The sequence below is a fragment of the Nicotiana tabacum genome, chromosome 6, assembly GCF_000715075.1.
Source record: "Nicotiana tabacum cultivar K326 chromosome 6, ASM71507v2, whole genome shotgun sequence".
NCBI classification, from domain to species: Eukaryota; Viridiplantae; Streptophyta; class Magnoliopsida; order Solanales; family Solanaceae; genus Nicotiana; species Nicotiana tabacum.
Genome location: NC_134085.1, coordinates 212,353,794 through 212,375,035, shown reverse-complemented (window position 1 = coordinate 212,375,035; position 21,242 = coordinate 212,353,794). Strand labels below are relative to the sequence as shown.

General features: G+C 37.8%; 2 protein-coding genes across 3 annotated transcripts; one reads left to right on the top strand and one right to left on the bottom strand.

The window, feature by feature from the left end:
- Positions 1 to 8,644: 8,644 nt before the first annotated feature.
- Positions 8,645 to 18,497, top strand: LOC107793214 (uncharacterized). 2 transcript variants are annotated; one of them, XM_075256644.1, is made up of 12 exons: positions 8,645 to 8,872; positions 13,008 to 13,106; positions 13,344 to 13,456; positions 14,667 to 14,821; positions 14,900 to 14,988; positions 15,076 to 15,613; positions 16,005 to 16,115; positions 16,956 to 17,194; positions 17,272 to 17,354; positions 17,615 to 17,726; positions 17,812 to 17,886; positions 17,968 to 18,497. In XM_075256644.1, exons 1-12 carry the CDS (start codon positions 8,783 to 8,785, stop codon positions 18,142 to 18,144), a joined length of 1,881 nt encoding a protein of 626 aa, XP_075112745.1. In that variant the 5' UTR covers positions 8,645 to 8,782; the 3' UTR covers positions 18,145 to 18,497. The 2 variants fall into 2 exon arrangements, with proteins under 2 accessions (XP_075112745.1, XP_075112746.1); XM_075256645.1 differs by having other exon boundaries at positions 8,661 to 8,872; positions 13,349 to 13,456.
- A 1,034-nt stretch (positions 18,498 to 19,531) lies between these two features.
- On the bottom strand, positions 19,532 to 20,549 carry LOC107793215 (uncharacterized). Its single transcript, XM_016615517.2, has 2 exons — positions 20,387 to 20,549; positions 19,532 to 20,205 (listed from the first exon to the last, which is right to left on the bottom strand). Exons 1-2 carry the CDS (start codon positions 20,438 to 20,440, stop codon positions 19,756 to 19,758), a joined length of 504 nt encoding a protein of 167 aa, XP_016471003.1. The 5' UTR covers positions 20,441 to 20,549; the 3' UTR covers positions 19,532 to 19,755.
- Positions 20,550 to 21,242: the final 693 nt, after the last annotated feature.

Genomic DNA, 21,242 nt, shown 5'->3' with positions numbered 1-21,242 from the left:
TATGGGCAGCCAAAATAGAAACAAATAGAAGTAATACTCAAACTAACTAGATTAAAACGATTTGATTTGTGCAAACTAACATGGAAAAACTGAATTCACCAACTAAAGTGCGAAACAGAAATTAAACAAGCATTGTCAACTATCCGACAACGACTAACAACAACTAAATAAATGATTATTAATAGTAGCTAATCAGAACCTAATCATATGGAAAAACTGATTCACTTGCGATCAGAGAAATGATTCATGGCTAAATCAAGCAAACAATTAAGCGAATACGCAAACTGAACGTGATCTATCGAATTGACACTGATCAGAACGAGCAATTAACTATCAATAAGAAATACTCCATCCGTTTCAATTTATGTGAACCTATTTTTTTTAGTCCGTTCCAAAAAGAATGACCATTTTCCCTATTTGGAAATACAAAATATATGTGCTTCATTTTACCACCACAAGTTCAAAAATCTTTTCTCTTTTCTTAAACTCCGTACCCAACTAAATGGGTTCACATAAATTAAAAGGGGAATATACAATTAAACTAAACCTAAACCCAATTACAGAAGCAACAAATTAGAAAAATAGAAGGGGAACTATGATATTACCACAAAACGGGATTCGATACTATCTTGGGTAGTGAGGAGGTGTCGAGCACCTCGAACAACAGATGTCTGACCTTAGAACGCTTGTTTCATTTTGGTAAACGCTAAATTCAATGAATTAGGAGTCATACCAAAAGGAAACGGGTGTCCTTAGGTCGAATATATTTTAAAACAGAGGGCTAAGGTGGTTTTAGGGGCAACAAGGGTGGTGGCAGAGGCGACGAACAGTGAGGGCGGTTGGCTCGCGGTAGTGTGCTTTTAGGGGTGAAATTGGTAGAAATGGATAGATTTCGTTGAGATCTATCCATTGTAGGTGTTATGGTGTGGGGCAGCTAAAACTCGAGAAATTTTGAGGAAAGGGGGCGGCTAGGGTTTCGATTTTTGCTAGATTCGCGGAGATTGTGAGGGAGTTTGAGGATTTGGGGTATGAATATGAAAAGAGGAGGTTGATATTGGGGGGAGGGGTGAAAGTTTGGGTGTGATTGGACCACCACCGATGGCAGCGCACGGTAATGGCAGTGGAGGCGGCTTAAGAGAGGGTGAGAGGGAGGAGGGAGTGAAGAGAGAAGAAGAAGAGAAGAACTAGGGAAAAATTAGGGAAAATTTCTGATATACGAGGCCTTAAATACATGTTAGTGGAATGAATTTGGAACATTGGATTAAGAGAGATTGGATGGCTGAGATTGGATCTCTGATTCATTAAGTAAAACGACGTACTTTCACCATGAAACTACACTGTTTAGCTCATCTCCCTAGCTGGCCTCATCCGGATCGGGTCAGTGATTTGGTCCGATTATTTTGGCCCATTTCAATTAAAAATGCAACTTAGCCCACCCTTTTATTCCCTTCTTAATTAAACTATAATCAAATCTTAAAACCTACACATACACATAATAAACATAAAAGAAGGAAAGAAAAGAGCCAAAATTAGGCATTTACAATTAGTTGAATCTTTATTTTTCTTTATCAACTTTTACCCATTGTTGATCATTCTCATGCCCGTAATAAAATATAAGGATGAAAGACTTAACGTACAATAAAGCTCTTCTCAAAATCTTAACTTTTACTATTTTTTGTTATGTTATATGTATTTGGTTATGAACATTGATGATATTTTTTCAGAACTCTAAACAAATGCTTTCTCGCTCTCTCTCTCTTTTAAGAATGCTAGCTTTTTTGAGCTAGTTTTGACCAAAATCTAACGATTTTAAAGCAAATTTTATGGAAGCTACTCATGATTTTAGACATTTTTCCTCTGATTTTTGACTTATCATTAATATCTCTTCTCAAAAAGTTTTTTTTATTATTTTTAATTTAGAACTGGGTTTTCACCAATGTAAATGAGAATAATTCCTGTAACTTTCCTTCAGATTTTTATAATTGGGTTCAATTGCCATTTGAAATATGTAAATGTATTTGGAATTACATTTATCACATATACAACGAAATCGCAGATCATCAAGGAAGGTTAATAAAGAGTACTCCAATATATATGTTTAGATTATTAATTTGTTACATGAAATCTTCAATTAACTTCATTGTCTGCTTCCACACTTGACAAATCTAAGGAGGAAAATAGTGGCGGCAAAGAGTTTCTTAAAGGAGACGAAATGAGGAGGATGGGTTGCTGGGGAATAAGACAAAATGAGGGGGGTTCATCGCGGAAGATGCTTGGGGAGGGGGGATTCTTGTTTTTCTTTTAACATTTTTTTAAAACTTATTTAAGTTGATATAACGACCGGTCGTTTCATGAGTTACCGCTCTGTTTCCCCTATTTCTGCTTCTTATTGTCTTGTTCAGTTGTATTATATGTTATCGGGTTGATTGGTTCGGATCCGAAGATGTTTTGAAAAGGAATGAGACACTTAGTCTCTTTTGAGTAAGCTTAGGTTGGAAAAGTCAACTGAATATTGACTTATGTGAAAAATGGCTCGGATATGAATTCTGATGGTTCAGATAGATTCGGTAGGTGATTTGAAACTTAGGAGCATGATCGAAATATTTTTTGGAGGTACGAAGTAAATTTAGGCTTGAATTGTCGAAATTGGAATTTTGGCGTTTTCCGGTTCATAGGGGAGATTATGATATAGGGGTCGGAATAGAATTCCGGAAGTTGGAGTAGGTCCGTTATATCATTTGTGATGTGTGTGCAAAATTTCAGGTCATTCGGACGAGGTTTGATAAATTTTTTGATCAAAAGTGAAATTTGGAAGTTTTTGAAATTCTTAGGCCTGAATCCGATGATGATTTGGTGTTTTGATGTTGTTTTGAGCGTTATGAGGGTCAGAACAAGTTTGAATGATGTTATGGAATATTTTGGCATGTCTGGTTGAGGTCCCGAGGGCCTCAGGTGAGTTTCGGCTGGTTGAACGGATCAAATCTTGTTGTGGAAAGTTGCAGAAAATCTGTTGGTGGTGTTGCAGACTTTTGGCCTTCGCGTTCGCGAGAGGGCTCTCGCGATCGCGAAGGGATGAGTAGTGAGGCTGGAAATTTGGCTTCGCGTTCGCGAAGTGGGTCCCACATTCGCGAAGGGAAAGGCTCAGTGGTCATCGCAAACGCGATGAGTTTCCCGCATTCGCGTAGAGTATATGGGAGCAGCTGGGGTCCAGGTCCATTTGTGCTTCGCGTTCGCGAGGTAGAGGTCGCATTTGTGACGGATTGAGGAGCTGAAGCTTCGCGTTCGCGAAGAAGGATTAAGTGGTCAACGGATTTTTGCTTCGCGAACGCGAGGCGTTGACCGCATTCGCAAAGAAGGAAAGGGTCACCTGGGCAGAATGTTTAAATAGCCATTGTCCGCGATTTTGGGTCGAGCTTTCACAATGTTTGAGCGATTTTGGAGTTTTTTAAGAAGGATTGAAGAAGAAATCAAAGGGAAACACTTGAAGGTAAGATTTATGGGCTTAATACTCGATCCTATTGTGATTTCTACCTAATTAAACATGAAATTTGTGGAATCTAAAGCCTAAAATTGGAGAGTTAGGGCTTGGAATTTTAGACTTTGATTTGAGGATTTGAGGGGTCGTTTGTGGTCGGATTTTGATGTATTTGATATGTATGAACTCGTGAGAGTGTAAGGATTCTAGTTTTGTGATTTTTTTCGAAATCTGAGATGTGAGCCCGGGGGTTGGGTTTGACCAATTTCGGGATTTTTGATATAAATTGGTTATTTTCGAGTGAGCTTTGTTCCATTAGCATATTTTGATGGTATAAATCTATTTTTGGTTAGATTTGGAGCATCCGGAGGCCGAGTCGAGAGGCAAAGACATCACAAGCTAGAGTTTGAACGGGATAGAGGTAAGTAATGATTGTAAATGTTGTCCTGAGGGTATGAAACCCCGGATTTCACATCGTTGTGCTACTTTGAGGTGACACACACACTAGATGACAAGTGTGGGATCGTGCACCGTTGGGGATTGTGATTTAGTTCGTCCCGTATGACTGTTAAATCGCATATTTGATTGAAAACTGTTTGATATCATTGTGATTTGGAAAGTATTATCATGTTTTAGACTAAATGCCATGTTTGGGCCTCGTGCCAACTATTTTGGCCCTTTAGGGGATTTTTACTACTATTCATCACTGTTTGACTTCATTTTTGTACTCAGTCATGCTGTATTCTACAGTTTTCATAACTCAGTCATATTTACTCTGTTTTGATATTTTAGATGATATTGTTGGGTTGAGCATCAAGTGTTACTGTTGCCCGAGTGGCTTGAGAGATTTCTGACTGAGTGAGGCCGAGGGCCTGTGTTGTGAGGATATTATGGGATTGGGGTGTGCGCCGCAACAGTGTTGTACAAGGTGGCTTGTTATGATGCCGAGGGCCTGTTTGATTATGCCACGAGATGGCTTGTTATAGCGCTTGGGCTGTAGGAGCCCCTCCGAAGTCTGCACACCCCCAGTGAGCGCGGGTACCCAGTGTGAGTGATATGATGTAGCCTGAGGGGCTGTTGTTGTTTCATATTGTTGCCCAAGGGGTTGTTCTTGATCCATGTTTTGCCCGAGGGGCGGTTCTTGATATTTTGCCCGAGGGGTGGTTATGGTATTTGTTTTTGCCCGAGGGGCTGGTCTTTGTTTCTATCCTTTTCTCATTGTTTTCATCACTCGTTTGAACTACTGAAAGATGTTTTAAAAAAGTTTTTACTGTACTGAGACGTTTTTTATGAGTTTACTGCTTTACTGCATTGTTCTGGATTTATACTGTTTTGTTGTAGCACTATGCTGTGGTTTACGTGTTTTCTTACTGCTCAGCTGTCTTTACTTTTATTACTTACTGAGTTGGCGTACTCACATTACTCCCTGCACCTTGTGTGCATATCCAGGAGTCTCAGGTCACGCTAGCGAGTGCTGATTGTCTTCTAGCAGGCTTTTCGGAGTTGACTAGGTAGTTGTTTGGCGTTTGCAGCCCAATGCTTCTCCTTCCTATCTTTATTTCGCTTTGTACTAGCTTTGTATCATACTATGTTATCTTTTCATATTCCTAGACGAGTTGTAGATGTTCATGACTGGTGATACCCCGATGTCGGGCTGTGTTTTTGGTTTCCGCACTGTTTTATCCTACTTTATTCTATGGGATTTTAGCTTATTAATGTCTTTAAATGACTTATTATACTTGATTAGTTGGCATTTAGAGTTTGTGTCGGCTGGCTAGTTTCACGATAGGCGCTATCACGACCAGATCCATTTAGGGTCGTGATAGTTAAATCCACGTGTCCGCATTTTATTTGTCACTTTGGTATGTGAATGACACACATCCCGTGTGCTAGACTGCCTATCAAGTTTGTGTATAAATGACACATTTGAGATGTGGTTAGAGTGTTCAAATGGAACAGACTTAAAATGAAGTGTCTAGGTGAAAGGTGTGAACAACTTTAAAGGGCTGCCATGTATTTTGCCTTGTTAAAAGTTACATAGGTTCTTTTAATAGCGGATGAAAACATACAGGGGGATAGACAATAAAATGTTGTAAGAGTATGTGAGACACTGACCTCACCATAATGTCAGAGCTGAAGTTTACAAATTACACGTGACGTGAAAAAGGAATTAGTACAATTTTGTTCCTACTGCTAAAACCACTTTCTTAAAAAGGTATAAAAGAACTAGGGAACAAACCATTTTATTACTTCCTCCGTTTCAATTTATGTGAACCTATTTCCTTTTTGGTCACTGCCAAAAAGAATGACCCTTTTCCTTATTTGGAAACAATTTACCTTTATGCAATGATTTATAGCTACATAAAATATATGTGTCTCATTTTACACCACAAGTTCAAAAGTCTTCTCTCTTTTCTTAAACTCCGTGCCCAGTCAAATGAATTCACATAAATTGAAACGGAGGGAGTATTTATTACTCCCTTCGTTTCAATTTATGTGAACCTATTTCCTTTTTGGTCTGTGCCAAAAAGAATGACCCCTTTCCTTATTTGGAAACAATTTACGTTTATGTAATGGTTTATAACCACACAAAATATACGTGACTCATTTTACACCACAAATTCAAAAGTCTTCTCTCTTTTCTTAAACTCCGTATCCAGTCAAATAGGTTCACATAAATTAAAAAAGAAGGAGTATTAAAATAAGGTGCTAATGCCGCAAAACTAGCTGTAGTAGTACTCTAGTTCATGTATAGAATAATGACCGAAAATGTCACCTCAAAACCTATGTGCAACAATTTCGCTTTTGCCTCGCGACGAATTTGGAATGTCTTCATAACTAGAAGTCTAGAACGGGACAGAGAGATGGCAAGTGACCATGATTTGCATTTTTGCTAGGAAGGGAACTTTTACTTGTAAAAATAGTACGGTATAGCCAGTTTTCGGACTGGTCATTCAAAAATAGTCAGCGTTTATCAAGTCAATAAAAAATAGCCACTGTTTTGCTGCAACAGAAATCGGTCCAGCATAATATACTAAAGTTCGGTGCACTTGTGTATAATATGCTGGACCGGTATACTTTGTTGGTTCCAGCATAATATACTGGTGACTAGAGCACCGGTGCTCCAAACTCCAGTATATTATGCTGGACTGGTATACTTGCCGGAACTCTAGTATATTATGCTGGAGTGCTAGTGTACTTATGCTGCAACTCCATCATATTATGCTGGAGTTCCAGCATACTTATCCTGGAACTCCAGTATAATATGCTGGAGTTCAAGCATACTTATGCTGGAACTCCAACATAATATATTGACATATTTTTCGGGTTTTGAACAACGTTTTCGTTCATATTTATCTTTACATGAAAAGTGGCTAAATTTCGATTACTTTTGAAATTGGGCTATTTTTGAATGACCAGTTATAAATCTGGCTATTTTTGAATTTCTCCCCTTTTACTTGGGCCAAAACTGGGCTGACGCAGTAAGAACGAATTTGGGCGGCCCAAATACTCAATTTTATTTTCAAACAGCCCTAGCAATAAAGATAACGAAATAGTTGGAACTTGAATAAAAAGTAGTTTAAAAGTATATTTTATGTAGTTCAAAAGTAATGGAGTAGATGAAAACAAAGGAAATTTGTCTTGTTTATAACTAACCTGAAATAAAAAGGTAAAACCTTGATATTTGTCTAATATGATTATCATTTTTCTCCACCTACTTAGTAATTACAATTATCATCACTAATAAATCAAATTTTTTGGTATTGCTTACCTTGTTCTCAAACTCAAAGGCGTATTAGGATTAAACTCAACAAGCCAAGTATTAGAAGGAATATTCTATTTCTTATATTTAAATCATTTATAATATAATTTAATAATAGACTGAACAGTCTTATGTTAAACTTTATGTCGAATTTGTTTATTGTTTATACAACTACAGTTCTAAACATGAGAATACTCCTATCTTTTAGTACTAATATAATAAGAATAACTAACTAGACTAACAATCAATATTAGCTATAAACTCAAACAAAAAACTCATTTCGTATTGAAAAATTAACCTAAATAGCGACACACCTAATCGCTTAAATTAAAAATAATCGGCGAATATATAATATATAATTCATATAAAATTTATGAATAATCATATGTGTATAATCTAAATATACCTACTAAAAAAAGTAAATAGTGAATTCATCTGGCTTTATGTGTAAACCCCTATTATAATGGGAAACTTACACAAATGTCCCAAATAAATCTCAACTTACTAACCTCTAGCCATTAATTATAGACTTACCAAAACTAGCCAACAAAAATTGAAAAACCAACTAATAGGGTTCTTTCTCTCAAAGAATCACATGCAAAAATCACCTTTCATATTTTTAAGCGTGATTAGCAACACTAGATATAAGATGGAAAGGAAATTTTATGGATGAGGTAGCAAATAAGGTGATGAAATACCAAAAATATATATAATATTCCAAAAATCTAAACAAAAAAGGAATTTTTTCAATGGGTATTGTTGAAATTCATTGAGAATATATCGATAAGTCAATATACAAAATTTGAGGAAGATTGGAGGTGATTTGGACTGGTTTTGTATCAAAATTTGTAATTAAATCGAGTTCAAAAAAGTCTTCTGCGATACATGTATTAAACATGTATCACGCATATATCTCACACACAGGTATACATGGATATACATGTGATACACAATAGATACAAATATGATACATATGTGATACACAAATGATACACAGTGTGATACACATATCATTTTTTTCATGTTCAGTTTTTACCAAATTTTTAATTCAAACCACCTCAAAACTTCACCAAATCATCCCAAAAATGAGAAAGCTCCTTAAGTTGTGCCAAATCTATTCTAATAACACCCACTCAAAACAAAGCAAAAATTTGATATTTTTTTGCTACAAATAGCTAATTGGCTAATTTGGTTAATATTAATAATATTTTATCAATTGACCAATTTTTATAATGAGTTACCTATAAATGGATATAGCTGGTAATTTCCCTATTATAATGGGTTTTCATAAAAAGAGTATTTGGGCCAGTTAAAAAAGAAGACACAGTTACAAGCCCAAATCCCTTGTAGTGAAGCCCAAATATAAATCACTTTCCGCGTTAAACCTTTGCTAAAACCCTCTCCACTGGCTTGCTCCTTCCTGCCGACGCTCTTCGGACAAAATCAAATTATTAATTGTGGTTTTATCTGTCGGTCCTCTGCCTCTTTTTCGGAGTCGCCGCTTCTTTCCTATTATACTCAGAGTTTGTTATCTTTGATTTGTCATGGGAAAGGAGAAGCTGAAATCGCTAGTTACGTCATTTACTGCGGACGGTGAATATCTCGCCATATTGTCTCCCGATGGAACCGTTAGAGTAAGCTTTGTTACTCTATACCTGAACCAGCCAGCTGAGTTTTTTCCACTTGTGGAGCACTCAGTTTATTTTTGTTACTGATAGTGTTGAGTTCACTTTTTTTCCCGTTTTAATTACGGCGTTTTTTTGCATATTGGTATGCTTGGGGTACTATTTTGCTGCTGGTTTCAAACTGCTTTTGGGACAGTGTAGTTTTGGGCTAATTATACTGGGAATTAGGTTAACTGAGAGATTATAAGAATTTACATTTCACTGTATTTCAGTTTTTATAGGGTTTACAAGGAAAGGTGTTCCCATTTTTTTTTTTTAACTATTCCTTAACCTAATTGACATAGTTCCCCAATAAAATTGAAAAATAAAAACTCTGAGAAAAAGAATGGAAGATTTGTGTCAGTGACTTTTTGCTTTACATTGGTTTGCTTTCTACTTGATGTAAATGATTCAGTGAGTTTGCTGATATTTTGCTGTTAGAATATCTTTGGGTTGGAGAGTTAGTTTATTCTTAGATGAAGAAGCCGAGAGTCACGTCACAATTTCGAACCCCACTGCAGTAAAAAAAACCCTGGTGTTTAAGTGGAAAAGGGTATAGGTGTGGACCACATTATGCAGGGCATGGACATAGCTAGCTTGGATTTCTCATTATTAAGAAAAAAAGGAAGAAGAAGCCAAGTAGTTGAATTTTAGTGTTTACGGATCCATAGCACCACATTATGCGGGCATGTGTGTATCTATCTTCAGAAAATATAACACTATCCAAAAGGGTAAAAGTTTTTTTTTTTTTTGTGTGTATATATATACTATTTAATCTCCTTTACATAGGTTCATATCTGACGGAGGGTTCCCTCTAGACACTTATGTGACAATATAAAAAAAGATTCCACTCTATAGTCTTACACTATAACGTGGTCATACTTATTTACATTCTTTGATGACAGTATAGGCAATTGCATTCTATTGTTTCACAACAGTTGCGTAATATCAGTCATCCTCTTTTTGCAACTTAGATGTTTTCGTCGTCTAGTTGTCACAAAAAGCAAAAAGATTATAACATCCAGTTGATACGGGATAGACCTCAATTTGTATACTATAAGCTTTTCTGAACTCTAGGAGAATATTTGCTTTACTTGGCTGGAAATACTAGGTGCATGGCTTTCTAGGGATTGGTTGGCTAAGTGGTGTTGAAACCGATAAGCAGAAATATTACATGACTTCGGTGTAGATATTTGGTTGTTGTTTCACCCAAACACGTCTTTGCAGCCTACTCATTCTTCATTTGATGCGAAAGTACTTTGCTCAGCAGAATATTGTAAGAAGCCGGGAATCAGGAAAGATAATGAACATTTAAAATGGTAAAACGAACAACTTACCGCTGATGAAAGAAAAGATAACAACCATCTTATAAATATTACTTACAAGCTTGTTGTCATGACCCGCCACACCATCATGCCACATAGGTGCCACTTGACATATATTTTTGCTATATGGAAGGGTTACATAAGTTAGGGAAAAAATCTTGGTGGAATATTCTAGAACTATGGAGAATTTCTTTAGAAAAGTTCTAGATATTTATGCATTTGTAGGAAGGTTCTAGAGAAATATAGAGGTTTCCTTAGGAAGACCTAGAACCCTATAGAATTGTTAGTAAAGTCCTTAGAAGAATCTAGTTGTGTAGAATATTCTAGAGAAGGGACTTAGTTGTAAATATGGAAGGACTTGTAGAATAATTATTATTTACATATTAGCCCTTAGGTGATTAGTATAAATAGGGGACATTCATTTGTAATTTATCAACCAAGCAAAACAATCAAGTTCTCTCTGCTACAAAAGTTTCCTTTAGCAATTCTCATGTGTTCTAACATTTTTTAGCGATCTTGAGTGTAGTAAGACTGACTTGGTATAGCAAGAACGTGAGCAAGTTGTGCAAGATCGTGAGCGAGTTGCCAAGTGCCGCACGTGTACTTAGTTAACAACTAAGGACGTGACAACGTGGTATCAGAGCAAAGGTTATGACTAAGGAATGTTAGAAAGAATAAAAGAGATTGCTAGAAGGAAATTTTGTAGGAACCATGGCCGGAATTACCAAGGGCTTGGTACTTGCAGAAGGGATCAACGCGAAGGTCCCTAAGCGAAAGCATTATGGTGGTGCACGGGCTGCACGCGAGGTGGCAGACTGGCGGAAGCTAAGGGAGCTCCGACAGAGGCCACAATTCGGGAGTATGTACGCGAGTTCACTACCTTAATGCTGCAAATCTCGTCATTGTCCGAGGAAGATTTCCTCTTCTACTTCATGGATGGATTGCAAAATTGGGCTAAGCATAAGTTAAGAAGACATCAAATAGCCAACGTGAACGGGGCCATCAGAGTAGCCTAGTCACTTGTTAACTTCAAGATGGAACTTGCCAAGTCCAAAGAAGGCAACGCCGAGAAGGATGAGGGAGATCATGATGAGGACAACGAGAAATGCATAACCGAGGTATACAAGGGTAATGGCAAGGGGCCATCCCATAACGGACAGGGGCCCAAGAGAAACGGCAAGGGGCCGAAAAATGGTAGGGAGTACGTGCCTAAGGGAGGGTGCTACTTCTACAAAGGGTCACATCGGGCAAGTGAATGCTCAGAGTTGGGGAAGCTTGCAGCAATGATAGGGAACTTTGCTCAAGCACATAAGGATGACATAGGAGAAACAGCCTGTATTGGAGGGATGCGCTTGGAATCTAAACCGAAAGTAAGGGATTCCAAAGCCTATCTTGGCACCATGCAAATTGAGCATGGTAGAGCATGGTGGTAGCAAGAAATGTTGGACGGACATAGTTGAAAAGGATGGCGAGTTATAAAGTGATGGCATGCTATCGAACTCAGACGATGCACCAAGCAGAGGGTTCAAGTTTGCCAGTAAGGCTGGACCACAGAGGGCAGCCAAATAGGGAGTGGAAGCATGAACTCGATGCTTGAGAAGTTGCTAGACTTGGTTGAGTCATGAGAAGATTCAGGCCAAGAGCAAGGAGGGGCATCCGATGGGCGGAGGATGGAGGCCATCATTGCTAGCTGTCCAAAGTACAAATGGCATAAGAAGAAAGGTAGCCAGTACCTTGTGAAATGGGAAGGAGAACCGCTTCATAAGGCATCATGGCTAATGGACAAAGATCTCTGGCGACGCCAAGGCGAGGTGCACGCATATGTGTCGATGCTTTGTGCCGAGGGCGGCACAAAATTGGGTGCGGGAGAGTGTCATGACCCGCCGCACCATCATGCCACATATATTTTTGCTATATGGAAGGGTTACATAAGTTAGAGAAAAAATCTTGGATATTCTAAAACTATGGAGAATTTCTTTAGAAAAGTTCTAGATATTTATGCATTTGTAGGAATGTTCTAGAGAAATATAGAGGTTTCCTTAGGAAGACCTAGAACCCTATAGAATTGTTAGGAAAGTCCTTAGAAGAATCTAGTTGTGTAGAATATTCTAGAGAAGGGACTTAGTTGTAAATATGGAAGGACTTGTAGAATAATTATTATTTACATATTAGCGCCTAGGTGATTAGTATAAATAGGGGGCATTCATTTGTAATTTATCAACCAAGCAAAACAATCAAGTTCTCTCTACTACAAAAGCTTCCTTTAGCAATTCTCATGTGTTCTAACATTTCTTAGCGATCTTGAGTGTAGTAAGGCTGACTTGGCATAGTAAGGACGTGAGGAAGTTGTGCAAGATCGTGAGCGAGTTGCCAAGTGCCGCACGTGTACTTAGTTAATAACTAAGGACGTGACATTGTGCTCCTTAATCTTTACATAGGTTATCATGCAAGTACAACACAAGATAGTGTGCTTTTTTCTAGACATTTAAGCAACTGAAGTGTTATTGTCTACGTGGAACCTTATAAAGGAAGTGTTTTGTCTTCATGGAAATAGTTACATCTCAGAAGATCACTTATATTGGGTATTGTATTCTCTCTTTTAAAATATTGATAGACAAGAATATTATATAGGGAAATCTCTACAAATATATTATGCCTGTAAAGCATTAGATGTATCCTCGTTACATAATTATTCCCACTCTGCTTTGCTATTACCCTGTGTTGTATTCTTTTGCTTTACTTATTGCATTCTAGATGACTAATTGTTGCCTATTCTTCAGGTTTGGAACACAAGTAGTGGAAGCCTATTTGCTCAGTGGAAACCGGAGAATTCTGGAGACAGTTTTTCTTACATGGCTTGCGGTTTTGTTGGAAAGAAGGTAAGATAAGGAAACTGGGAAAACCCGCTTCTGATTATTGTGATGATGGAGTGGTAAAAAGACCAGCCAAAGTTTTTTGAAGAACGTCTGATCTCTCCACCAACTCATCCCAAAAAGAAAAAACTGATCTCTCCACCCCTAATTGTGAAGAATTTAAGATTTTCATATTTAGCCCCCACTTTGTTAGGCTATTTTTATCTCATTACTATATGGCATCTTTTTTGTTTGAACTTTTAGCGCAGAAAAGAACAACGTTTATTAATAGCCCTTGGCACAGATGATGGAACTGTTTTAGCAGTTGATATTTCTGCTGAATTTATAAGGTGGAGAAAAGCTGGAGCCCTTTCTAGGTATGTTATTCTTTTGATGGAAGGTACTTTTGCTCTTATGTAGGATGGAGGAGTACTTGTCAGGAAACACTTAGACAATAATGAATACCCTTACTTGAGTGTCAGATGTGGGATTAAAATTTAAGACATACTTGTAAGTTATAACACATCATTTAAGACAGGCAAAGTTATGACTTACTAATTGCATGTCATGTAAAGTATCATCATATTCTGCAAGTTTAAAAGTTCAATTTTCCTTGCTGCTTTTGCATTGTTCTAATGGCAGGAATGAGATACTTCTCCACATTTTGTTTACCCTATGAGTAGATCTGTAGAGCCCCTTCCTTGTCAAAACAAAGATCCATAGGGCCCCTTTCCTCTATGTCTAATGGTATGCTTTATAGAGACATTTTGAAAGTTGTTGCTAGTATACTTGTTAACTCGTAAATCTTGAACCTTTTTTAGAAGTTTATCTTATAATCTCTCTCTCTCTAGGTGGGATTTGGGATATTCTGTAGGAAACATCATGTATGGTATTTAATTGAAAATTCAACCGTGAGGTTTTTCCATTAAAGCCGTCTATTACTTCCAGAAATGTCTTGTGTGTATGCCATTCTATTCATCAAGTGATCTTGGTCAAAAGGTTCCAAATAGCCACGTGTTTCAAAAGTTTCTGTAAAGATATTTTGTTATGGGAAATTTCCACTATAATGGATTCTTATACTTCAGAAAATTCCAACAAGTTTAAGGATGGAATCCCAATCAGGAATCCTCCGACGCATCAGGATAATTGTGGGAAGGTTCATATAGAGGTCGAGAAATTATCTAAAATTCCAAAAGGATCTGAGATCTAGTTAATATCCAACCTTCTTTGATTTCTGAAATTATAACACAAACTGCCTTAGTTTGAGAACCAGGGGGGCTGGTAAAAAGTTATTGGACGACTTTCATCTTTTAAGTGGTTGACACATAGCAATACAATTTTGTCTCGGGCAGTTGATCACTTACTTGCAAATGTTCCGGGGACTTGTAGCCTGTCATTTATTAAATCTTGGGAGGGCCATTCAACTTCAATAGATTTCGATGGCCTTATACTTCTTAGCAGGGTTTATTGTGATCACAAATGGATGAAGTGTTCAAACTATTTAATGGACTACCATGAATGACAGCTGTCTATCACCAAAGACATTTAAAAAGCATAAATAAGAAATCTGCTGCTTTTGAAATGCAGTGGAGCTGCTGGTCTGTTTTTTGTGGACAAAGGCCGTAAAATTCATGCTGTTGCTGCGAATGGTTTAGTATTTGAGATGAACTCCGACACTGGAGAAGTCATCAAAGAATTCAAAGTGTCAAAGAAGCCCTTTTCCTCAGTGGCTTATTCAACTGGTTTGTATCCAACTTATGTCTACAGTTTCTGTTTTACTTTAAGTACTTCTATCTGACTTCTTTATTCTCAATGTGAAGACGAGAAAATTATAGCTGCAGCCAGTGATAAGTTGCGATTTCTAAGTTTAGAAAGTGGGAAAGAGTTGCTGAAGTTTTCTCCTGACTCGGTAAGTTGTCTTAAGTTTATGTCTTCATCATGTGATGTTCTTTTAAAGTCTAAAAACATCCATAAACATCAAAAGCTGCTATAACAGGCTGCTGCACAGCGTTTATGGCTATCTGATGATGCCCAATTTGCTGTTACTGCGGGGCTTGGCGAGAAGCAACTTCAAGTGTGGAAACTTGATTTTGGTGAAAGGGCTGCAGATTATGGGCAGGTTCTTTCCATGAAACATCCTCCTATAATTGTTGAATGCAGGAAGAATTGCAAGGGAGAAGACGGTATGGTTGTCCTTGCAATATCAGAGAAGGGTGTTTGTAATGTTTGGAACTTTGAGTCTGTCACTGATGAAGTTGCAAAGCCAATTAAGATCACCGTGAAAGCTAGCAAAGGGGAAACAGAAAAGAAAACTGGAAGAGCTAAAAAGAACCTTGCGCCCATAATTGCTGCCAGATTGCATGCTTTGGATAGAGATGCACATTTGAAAGCCTTGATTGCATATGGCTCTGTGGAATCCCCAGAGTTTACATCAGTAGACATTTCAAGTCCAGAGGAGGATATCGTCATAGCAGCAGTAGACCAGACCAAGAAAGTGCTAGCTGCAGTTCAAGAAAATGGTCATGCCAGAAAAGGTGTTGTTAATAGTGGTTTATATTTTCTTGTCTCCTTATGGAAAAATCAGGACTCTGTTACAGAAGTCTGTGGCACTGTCATTCCTCTTCCCCTATCCCATTTGTATTACTGACTCGGCCAAGCAGTGCTGAGCTGCATTTTTTTAAAACTCAAATTCTTGTCTTGATGTTTTAGGTGATTTAATACAGTCACTGTTAGAGAGACCAACTTTTCTGCAAACGAGGCCATCACTCTGTTAGTTTTAACAAATATTTTTAAACTTTCTTGCATCACAACACTCTTACATTATGTCTATGATGAATTGACATTTTTGATTTATGCCGAGAACAGTTCCCAGAACAGAATTATCCTTATAATCTGTCTTTCTGATTGCCCCTCCCTCTGTTTCAGGTGCAGACATGGAAAAGGAAGGTGCTAAATTAATTCAGAAAAGCAAAGTGACGAATAAACGGCCAGCATCTGATCTGGATGTCACTCCACCAGTGATAATCACAGATGATGGTATGACATACTTGCATGATTCTGTATTGCTCACATTGAAATTCAACATATTTTCGATGCTCCCTGGAGCTGTTGCTCCACTATAGATGACTAATATTTATATCTTGGAGAATGGCTCTCTAAAAACAAAACTGTATCCGTCCATTTACTTGATATTGCTTCAGAAGCTTAGTCGTCAATCCTAGTGTTGACTAGCAAAAGGGAGAAGTGAAATCGGGGAGTCATATTTCAGGAGTACAGGAAGGTTGGTTATATTATGAGAATATCTAGGGGGTGGTCAATGTATTTGACTGTGATATTTATTGAATTTGGAAGTTGAAATGTTAAGGTAGTGACCATCTATGTTGCGCGGGCTCTCCAAAATATTGCCGCACCCGTGTCGGATCCTCCCAAAATACACTATTTTTGGAAGATACGACACGTATCTGGCGACATTTTTCGGAGAGTTGGAGCAACATAGGTGACTGTGTTAAAAATCAAAACACATGTAATATTCTCTTTTCAAACTTGCAATTGTATATAAACATTTTATTGCTTTGTAGATGGGCATTATGTTATACAGGATGTTATGCTAAAGTTAACTGCTTCCACTATAATAGACCTGGGGAGTTGGAAACTTGGTTAGTCCTTCGAGTATTCAGTAGAGAACCTTTTCATTCCCTTTAAAAAGGATTCCTTTTTTTATTATTTAGCGGGCGGTGCCTTTGCATCATCTTTCTGCTGTTTCTATTGAGCATTAGGATGTGGGGTCATTTGATATTTGAGACTGGATTCAGAAATTTGGTACGAAGAACATTCACTACCTTCTAGAGGATAACCCTTTTGTCTGATGATGTGTAGGTAATGGTGAACCTATAGATGGAGTTCAGATTGATGATCTAAACGAGCCAACCATGGGTGAGAAACTCGCAAGGCTCCATTTGGCAGACAACAATGAAGATAAAAGCAATGAGGATCTAGAATCTCCCCCTCAAACAAAGCCGCCAAGTGCTGATTCAGTTCATGTTCTGCTCAAGCAAGCCCTTCATGCTGATGATCGAGCACTTTTGATAGATTGCTTATACAGACAAGATGAGAAGGTTATGTTTGTACTGAAATTCTAAATCTAAATTGATATGTTATTTCCTAATCGGTAGGATGTATCTTGGCTATGCAGGTCATTGCAAATTCAGTATCTCTTTTAAATCCATCAGATGTTCTCAAGCTTTTACAGTCACTCTTGTTAATTATTCAGTCAAGGTAAAGGAGATTGTGTTTTGTCTAAGTTGTGCATTTGACGACACTTGCGATATCGATTTAGATTGCACCAAAGGAATGAATGCTAATCATGACAGGGATTACTTGGTTCCAATTGTCAGCCAATATATTGTTCCACCAATTCTATTAACATAACGAAAACCTTTCTGCCATTCACATTTGCAAAGTGCAGTTGGCTCTTTTTTATGGATTGGTCATAGATTGGTCAAGTTAATGTTTATTATGGTACTTTTTCTTGACAGGGGCGCTGTATTGGCTTGTGCCCTTCCCTGGTTGCGAAATTTGCTTCTTCAACACGCTAGTGGAATAATGTCTCAAGAATCCTCTTTGCTTGTACTCAACTCTTTATATCAGGTCTGGGAGTAACTCTTCATATGTTGATAGCACCTGTAGCGACTGTTAGAATGTATTAAAAATTACTTTGCTGGTCTTTGTGCAGCTTATTGATGCCAGACTTTCAACTCTCCACCAAGCTCTTCAGCTATCAAGCTCCTTAGAATTGCTTTATGCAGGGGTAAGGGCAACGTGGAATAACGTCGTCCCTCTCAAACCTCTTTTCCATGAAATCTTGACTAATTAATTTATATTTTTGCAGACTATTGATGATGGTGATGAGGAAGATGGTGCCATACAGCCTATCATCTTTGAAGATGAAAGTGACGAGGAGGGTTCTGAAGTTGCTATGGAAACAGAAAGCAACCCAGACGTCGAGGAACCAGAGGCTTTTAGTGACATTAGTGATCACGAATTGAGTGATGGCATGAGCGAGTGAGTTGTAACCTAGAATTCAGCCAGTTTTACGAGAGTGCAATTTTCGGACAAATGTGCAGTCCGAGAAAATGGGCAGCGGATCCAAATGGGAAGTCTTGAGTGAGAGATCAAGATGAGGTGATCGGGGACCAGACGGGACGGGAGAAGATCTGTAACCTGAAAATTTTGTTTTTAAAATTATAGAGAATATCATCTGATTTTGAGGCTTCAGAGAGGACTTTTGGTGATCTACTCGCCATGTACTGTTGTAGGCGTACATGCGTAGATGAAATTAAAGTTGTATTCTTTCTTTCCCTCTTCTGTAAGCAACGTTGTGCTTTATTTTAGGAAATCAGTGCGAAATTTGGTACGTAAGAGGAATGGTAAAATGCGTTGCTTTTTTTGTTTATTTGTTGTGCATTATTCCTCCAGTAGACCCGAGTTCGAGCTAGTCAATTGAATACCTTCAGTGTCAAGCTTGAGCTGTGTTTAACCAGATGGGCTATAGTGTAATTGAGCCTAGGTCAAGTCGGTGGAGCCTCAAGTCTGTTTTTCACGTTTGTTCCTGTGAGAATCAATAGTTTAATTTGAGAATTGAAATCAGATGCAACTGATTTATATGATTATTAGTTTAAATTAAAGCCAATATCACTTTGTGGTCAGTGTAAATATGCAACATCAACATGGATGGAATTATCCAAAACCAAAAAGATAAACTAGCTATTAAATTAAAAATTGTGCTGAATTGAACTTCATTAGTAGTTTGGAATTTAAATTGGACTTTTTTATTGCATCAAAAAGTAAAAAGCTCAAAGTTAAGTTGACTTTGACTGACACGTTTGGACATAATTAATGAGAATTACTATTGTGAGGGTAGATTCAGCCGGACATATGAGCAGATCTCAGAAAAATTCAAATAGATAGGAACTGTCTATACGGAAAGTATTATGTGAATATGAATCTAATATGTGGAAAGACAACATTACGATAACCTGTTTTAACCCTGATAAAGCTCATTTACTTTTTGAGTGTCGCTCAGGCTCAGGCTCAGGCTCAGCAGTATTCTGTATTTGCATGAAAGTGACCCTGGATATGACTTTCAACTAGCTCAATATATAGCTCAAATTACGATTTACACCATCTCTTGGTTCAAATTTTGGATGGGAAACGAAACTAACCAACTTATATCTACTTTTTCCTTCAACCCTGGATAATTTGAAATGAAACAAGAGAACCAACGACAAGCCTCGCGGAAACTGCATGGCAGTTCATCAATCTTGTCCAACCTACTTTGAGGTAACTTACTAAGGTGAATTCGACGTCCTCATTTACTACAAGAAAAGAAAAATCTAAACACTTTCGGAAAATTATAAATTAAGAAACGCAAATTGAAGGGATATCGAGACACGTTTTCTTAACACGAAATCGCACGGGATCGATTATGTAGACAACATCACATGGATTACATTTTTAGCAGCTTGATGTCGAGGTCACACTTTCAGACTACAAAAGCTAAAACCTTTTTATTATTACATAAACCTTTATCACCTCAAAGGGAGGCAAACTTCAAAGCAAAAAAACAAACTAAACACAAAGAGTACATAAATCTCTCAAGAAAGAAAGAGATCCAAGTCTAAAGTTCTCTGGTTTTGGTGGCAGTTGGATGATCTTCATCAGTATCGGCCATACCAAAGGTATGCTTCACAGCATCAGCAGCACCCTGAGCCATGCTCTTCACTTGTTCTCCAGTCTTTTGCAGGATTCCCCCAGTTTTCTCTTGCCCAGCTTGTGCAGTTTCTTTTGCAGACTCCATCATTTCTGAAGCCTTCTCTTTTGTAGCCTGAGCTGCTCCACTGGCCTTCTCTTTGGTTGCCTGAGCTGCTCCGCTGGCCTTCTCCTTGGTTGCCTGAGCTGCTCCGTGAGCCTTCTCGTCAGTAACCTGAGCTGCATCTGCAGCCTTATATTTGGCGGTGCCTGCCTTATCATGAGCAGTTCCTTTGGCTGAATGCGCCGTCTCAGAAGTCTTGTCCTTTGCTGCTTGCGCCTTGTCTTTCATGCTTTCCATTGTTTGACCAACCTTCTCCTGCACTCAAAACAAAAAGTTAAAAACCACAGAAAACTTCATAATTCGTCCGAAATCTGTAACTTCATAATTCGTCAAAAATCTATAACGATAACTAGATAGAATTACATGGATATAAAATGGTTGTTTAAGTTCTTCTGAATCAAATATATATTATTATAGAAACTAAAGGGAGAGATACCTGAGTTCGGCCCTTGGTTTCACCAGCTCTGTAGCTCTGTTCGTGGGAAGCCATTCTTAAAGTTACAAAAGTAAATTGATATATATATGGACGCAAATATGGATGTAAGTGCAATAAAGTAGAAAGTAGAAAGAAATAGAAAGATTAAATGGATATTGCTTGAAGTGAGATTGGAGCAATGGTTATGCATGGTTTATAAAGACTACGTAGTTTGTTAGATTGTTGACACGTATCCTGTTAACTGACGCGTGTAGAGGCACGTGTCACAGTTTAGTTAGCTTCGGTTCATTCCATAAGGATCAATACCGACGACGAAAATGATTAGAGATAACTTCCTGCCTGCTATTCCATGCTATTGTTAGAAGGTTGACCTTTTACATTTGGTAATTGCTTAAAAAGTCGGAGTTGATAGTTTAAATTATTTACTATTCCTATATTTTTGAAGTTGTTAAATTTATTTACTACTATAATTGATTGTCTTTTATTGACGTACGCACGTTTTTAATAGTATAAAATAATTAAGGATATCTAACGGGTGGACAGGACAAAACTGGTTAGGGAAAAGTTGAAACAGTCCGGGTTTCGAACCTGGCCGGTTACGGGTTGAAAGCTGCTTGTCAAAAATAAAAAGAAAAGATCTATAGAAAGCAACGATAACTTTGAAAGTAGGATTATGATGGAAATTCTTCTATAGATTTCTATATTCACATTTTCAGACATTAATTAGATAGCTTTGAAAGAAGTCTCTCAAGAATATGAATTGAAGCACTCTAATTGACAATAATTGGCTGAATGATTTCGGAGAGTAGAAGTAGAGCTTGAAATTCCACTTAAAGTCATTGCAGGAATTTTCTCT

Excerpts from the sequence above, each read along its gene's own strand:
- LOC107793214 (XM_075256644.1), top strand. The coding sequence starts at position 8,783 with ATGGGAAAGGAGAAGCTGAAATCGCTAGTTACGTCATTTACTGCGGAC. Across the intron at positions 14,989-15,075 it reads TGAAGTTTTCTCCTGACTCG|GCTGCTGCACAGCGTTTATG; the intron begins GTAAGTTGTCTT and ends CTGCTATAACAG. Across the intron at positions 17,355-17,614 it reads TTGTTAATTATTCAGTCAAG|GGGCGCTGTATTGGCTTGTG; the intron begins GTAAAGGAGATT and ends TTTTCTTGACAG.
- LOC107793215 (XM_016615517.2), bottom strand. The coding sequence starts at position 20,440 with ATGGCTTCCCACGAACAGAGCTACAGAGCTGGTGAAACCAAGGGCCGA. Across the intron at positions 20,206-20,386 it reads AAACCAAGGGCCGAACTCAG|GAGAAGGTTGGTCAAACAAT; the intron begins GTATCTCTCCCT and ends TTTTGAGTGCAG.